This window comes from Triticum dicoccoides, chromosome 7B (assembly GCF_002162155.2).
Source record: "Triticum dicoccoides isolate Atlit2015 ecotype Zavitan chromosome 7B, WEW_v2.0, whole genome shotgun sequence".
In the NCBI taxonomy this organism is placed as follows: Eukaryota; Viridiplantae; Streptophyta; class Magnoliopsida; order Poales; family Poaceae; genus Triticum; species Triticum dicoccoides.
The window spans coordinates 419,445,075-419,450,442 of record NC_041393.1 but is presented as its reverse complement, the minus strand read 5'-3'; the positions used below and the strand labels follow the sequence as shown (position 1 = coordinate 419,450,442).

Genomic DNA, 5,368 nt, shown 5'->3' with positions numbered 1-5,368 from the left:
AGGTTGCCTCATGTACATGTTGCTCAACCATATGTTTGTTGCAAATGCTAGGCTTCTTTTCTTATCTATGTTTGCTTGCAATTGTTGTGTGTTCCTATTGATTTTGGGGGAGTGATGATCCTATTTTGTGCACTTGTATCCAAATAAAAAAAATTCAATTGTGCACAAATCATGGGGAGCTTCTCTATTTTCCTTAGAACACTCCTTTACCCAAATTGTAATATTCTTTTATTCTTTTGGCTCATCGGATCTTTTGATTGCTTGCTTCACTTTGTGTTATGCAAATGAGATCAATTTGTGCCATGTGCCTTGCTATTATGACTAGGCTCAAGTTGTATAATAGTGGATTCACTTGTGGATATCATGTTCTTATCAATTGCAACCTTTCTTTTTGTGTATACGAGTTTCTTTGTGGATACATATCATGATTATTATAGGCCACTTAGAACTTTTTATACATGAAAAAGTTCATATCTTCGTATCTGGTTGCATTCTATAGATTTCGAGCTCCTTTAATTGTTCATCATTGAATATGTGCATTTGTTTTCACTCACATTTTGTTATATGCACACATCAAGGAGGAACTCATACTATATTGGTCTGCTAGATGTTTTGTCTTCCATTTTGGCATTTGTTGCCAATGGGGGAGAAGTTTAGAGGGTTTAAGATAAATATCTTTTCTAGTTCTTGTTGTCACTCATGCATATCTACCCTTGTTATATATTCTTATTGCATGGATGAGTCTTGTATATAGAGAAATCTTCTCCTAGTTTATGTCAACCAATATATGCAATGACATTCAAAGTTCATTCACAAATTCATATATTATGGGGGAGTTTGCTCTATATACTATGGGTGTACTATCATCAAATGCTTGTGTAGTGTATTGATGATAGTACAACCATCCCAAGTATACAATTTATCCTTGGATAAATTTCATGCTTGTTTAAAAATTCATTATATAAACCCTCTTGTTGAGATTGTCATCAATTACCAAAATGGGGGAGATTGAAAGTACATGTAGTCCCCATGTGTGGTTTTGGTAATTAAATGACAATCCTAATGGACTAATGTTTGCACTGAGATATACATTTGAAGGAAAGTTCCATTTGCAATGCACGAAGAATATTGGATGAATTGGTGGATGAAATCCATCAACATCTATATATGCATTGAGACTTGATAATGAATGACAATTCCTATGAAGAAACAATGACATCAAGTTATATAGGAAGGTTTGTTCCATGGGTGATGCAAGAAGGATATTGAATGGATTCGGAATGAATGCCATATACATGTAGTTGTGCATCAAGATTAATCATGGAGCAAAGATTAAGGTTGACCAAGATGAAGATCGAAGATTGAATTCAAAGATGGTCAACACACAAGCGCAAATCATGTGCCACGTGAGATCTTGTGGTATGGTAAGAATTTGTCAATTGCACTTTGTGTACTAACCCATACTATGTGTTGCCTATGTTTTTGAGAGGAGATTCTCATGGGCTCGCATCGAGAGAGATATTTCAAGTGTCTATGAGAGCATGACATCAAGTGTTGATGATCATGGTTGACAAGGGCAAGTTCAAGATAACTATCCCGAAGGATTACATGCTTGAAGCTTGTGGATGATCACATGATGGACACATGAAGATAAATACAAAGCAAAGCTTCCCACATTGTGTATGGGGGAGCTACTTGAAGACTTCACCAATGTCTTGCCATTCAACTTGATCCAAGAAGAAACTTCAACTTCAAGCTCAAGTGAAAGGCTCGAGTCAAAGGTATTAGTTCCTTCGACGTTAGTGTTGTGGAGTGATGAACACCGAAAGAACACATACACTCAAGAATGGATTATTGATAGCTATGTAGTGTAGACCTTTTATGATTCTTGAGTTATAGGGATCCCGCACTATTAAGAGGGGATCAAAGGGGTTCATGATAGATTTGCTCAAGTCAACATCTTCTCTACACAATTCCACTCATATCCTATATACCAAAGAAAATCCAAAGCCAAATAGGTTACCCAAATACATGATAAAACCTTTGCATATTTTGCATCCTCCATTTTGGTTCATCTTGGGTTGTTCTCTATGTGAGGACCTGGGTTTTTTTCATAGCTTCAAAACGAGCCCAAGATCATCAAAATCGGAGTCCGGATGTAAAAGTTGTGCCTGTTTCAGTTTCTAGGCTGCAGCAGTTTGGTTTGGCCGGATCATCCGGGTCCTCTCCCATATCATCCGGGCTTTGCCCGAATCATCCGGGTTCCTGCCCGGATCATCCGGGTTATTCGTAAAATTCATCACAGAAGTTTATTCCGCTAGCCGGATCATCCGGCTACCCACCCGGATCATCCGGGAATTGCCCGGATCATCCGGCTATGTCCCCGGACATCCGGGTATCTACTTCACCACATTGTATATTGACCTTCCCGGATCATCCGGGCATTGCCCGGATCATCCGGGTATGCGTCCAGATCATCCGGGCAGGTCAACAACTGCGGGAAACGGCTCTATTTTCTTTGGGGGTATAAATATCCCTCTCCCACTCCGGGGGAGGGTTGAGCACTTCATCCCAAATTGTCCCAAGAACACAAGTGGCTCCCTCTCACTTCTCCTACACCAAATCTTAGATCCCGGAGAGATTAGTGAGTGTTCTTGAGAGTTGTTCCAATCAAAAGATAGATCCTCTCCCTCTCCCTCTTGTGACCAAAGCAATTCGTGATTTGAGCAAGTCTTGAGCATTTCCCCCTTGATCTTGTTACTCTTGGAGGTTGGAGACTCCTAGGCGGTAGGAGTGCTCCGGTGAGGAATCAACTTGTGATTTGTCCCCCGGAAAGTTTGTGAAGGTTTGGAGGCCGCCTCAAGGTCTACCACTAGTGGTTGAGAATTGCCTTCGTGGTGATATCTCAAGGAGAATAGGGTGAGCCTTCGTGGCGTTGGTGTGCCTTCGTGGTAACATCCACCTCTCTAACGGTGACTAGCTTCCCTCCAAGGAAGTGAACATCGGGATACATCCTCGTCTCCGTGACTTTGGTTATCCCTAACCCTAACTCCTTACTTGTGGTTGACTTTGGTCATTTGACCGTGCATTCACTATATCTTATTGTCCTCATTATATTGTGGTGGTTGATTATATTGTGTTGGCCATCTCCTTGTAGAGATTATTTAGGCCTACACTTCATATTCCGCAATTCAGACTTTCTACTATTGATATACATTGTGATTAAGTGTGAATTGCTAACTTGTGTTATAAACTTCCATATATTGTGATATTGCTCAAGTAAGTTTGTGTAACTTACTTGAGTTTGCTTGTATCATTAAATTCCATATATTGTGATACAATTTGTGTAAGCTTGTATTGCTTACTTGTGGTTGTGTGTATTATTCATTTCCATACCTCGTGATATACACTGAGTAAGTTTGTGTGACTTACTTGTGCTTACTCATATCCTGTTGTTCTCATCTTGTTTATGCTAAGTTGTTGGTGCACTTAGTGAGCCTAGTATATTTAGGATTTGTGCTTGAAAAGTATCCGCTTAGTTTATTTCCGCATTAGGATATAGCCAAATCCGTAAAAGATTTTAAAACACCTATTCACCCCCCCTCTAGGCGACATCGTGGTCCTTTCACCAACACCTGTGGCGCCACCGCCAGACGAGATTGATGCTGCCAACTCCATTTGGGGCGTCTACCCTGGTTCTAGCCCCCCTCCCCCTCATACAAAGACACAGGACAACAGTAGGGAGGGGGTGGCGGCGGCGGGGCTAGGGTCAGGTCGCTCTTTGTGTCGCGTGTGAGGGGCGGCGCGAGAACCGAGGGGGATGGTAGAATCGTGAGACGATGTTTCGTTAGCTCGGGCGTCATTTTCTGTTCTGGTTTGCCGATTGGACCAACGGGCTGGCAGACATGTTAATGGACGAAACGAAACAATCCCAAATTTTGAACGTCAGCCGCCGGCGAGGGGAAGAAGGGTTGTCGAGGTGACGCGACACCGGACGCCATTGAAGAAAGGAGCGCTCGACTCTTCACCGGGTCTCCTAAGAAATAGACCGATCCTCCGACCTCGAGTGGGAAGAAAAATCAATAGGAACCAATTTGCTCAAATTTCGTGGATGCATCATGCATGCCGTCTTTCCAAACAACACAATGTATACATATACGAGTATAATTTTCATTTCTCACTTAGTTTTGTGCCCAAAAGATAGAAAGAGCTTGTTTAAAAAAAGATAGAAAGAGAAGCAAACAAATCAGAGGAATCCAAGTATCACCACCAACACCCCATGAATGGCCGGAGAGCACGCACACATTTACCCTACTGGACCGGGTTTGGAGGCATACACATGCACTCCGATGGCCACAACCGCGATGGTGAGTAGGCAGAAGTAGAGGATGGCGTGGACGAGGATGGAGAAGCCGCTAGTACCCATGTTGCCGAACTCAACCACCCTCACCCTCGCCGGCAGCTGGAACAGGAACCCCGGCGAGAGCAGGATGAACAGCACCACCGCCACGATGATTGGGCCCCAGTACGTCGTCGGCATCTCTCCTTTTCTATGTCACGCACACAAGCACAATCTTTGACACTGTGTTCTGTTGTTACTCTCTGGATGCTTGGAGATCACCGTGGCTTGGTAAGGGAGGAAATAGGCGGTCCATGCAACGGGATGCCATGCTTTGAAGGCAGGGGACCCTAAAGAGATTTAACTGCGGCAACGTGTTGGTTGACAGGTATGCATGCCGCTTCTCTTTTTGGGTACAGTCGGCCTAGACAGCACGCGGCCAAATTTCGTGTTTTGACCCTTTTTGGAAAGAAAATCGGGATCTGACCCCAGTTCAGAAAAATTTCAGGATCTGACCTTTTTGCCTACTGCCAGAGGGCCTGGCGGTAGGATTGCGTGCCCTACCGCCATAGTCTATGGTGGTAGGCCATTTGACGGCGACTGACCGCCGTTCGCAGCCGCTGACGTGGTAAAGGGCCTACCGCCATCCCCAACGGCGGTAGGTTACTGGAGCCTACCGCCATAGCCGCTGGCGGTAGGGTCCTGTGTTCTGGATAAGGTGGGGTCCATGTCTTGTTGCCGCACAATGACATCCAAGTTACCAATTGGATTGTAATGGATCTCTTCATTCTCCGAGTAAACATCCTCCTCTAGAGCAACACTAGCATCATCATCAACATGAGGAATAGCATCTTCTTCAACATGAGGAATAGCATCATGACGGAGTACTATGGCGCTAGCGTTGATATGATCTTCATTGGGTTGGCTACTTGGTGGTTGGCTAGAAGAATTGGGGACATACACCTCCGCACTATCATCATGCATGGGGGAGGATGCATTGCGGTTGAGATCAATTTGCAAAGGAGGAGG

General features: G+C 43.9%; 1 protein-coding gene across 1 annotated transcript; it reads right to left on the bottom strand.

The window, feature by feature from the left end:
* Nucleotides 1–4,306: 4,306 nt before the first annotated feature.
* On the bottom strand, nucleotides 4,307–4,540 carry LOC119338954. The gene has a single exon (XM_037611155.1). It carries the CDS (start codon nucleotides 4,538–4,540, stop codon nucleotides 4,307–4,309), a length of 234 nt encoding a protein of 77 aa, XP_037467052.1.
* Nucleotides 4,541–5,368: the final 828 nt, after the last annotated feature.

Bases quoted from the DNA above. Each gene is read 5' to 3' on its own strand.
- LOC119338954 (XM_037611155.1), bottom strand. From the start codon at position 4,540: ATGCCGACGACGTACTGGGGCCCAATCATCGTGGCGGTGGTGCTGTTC.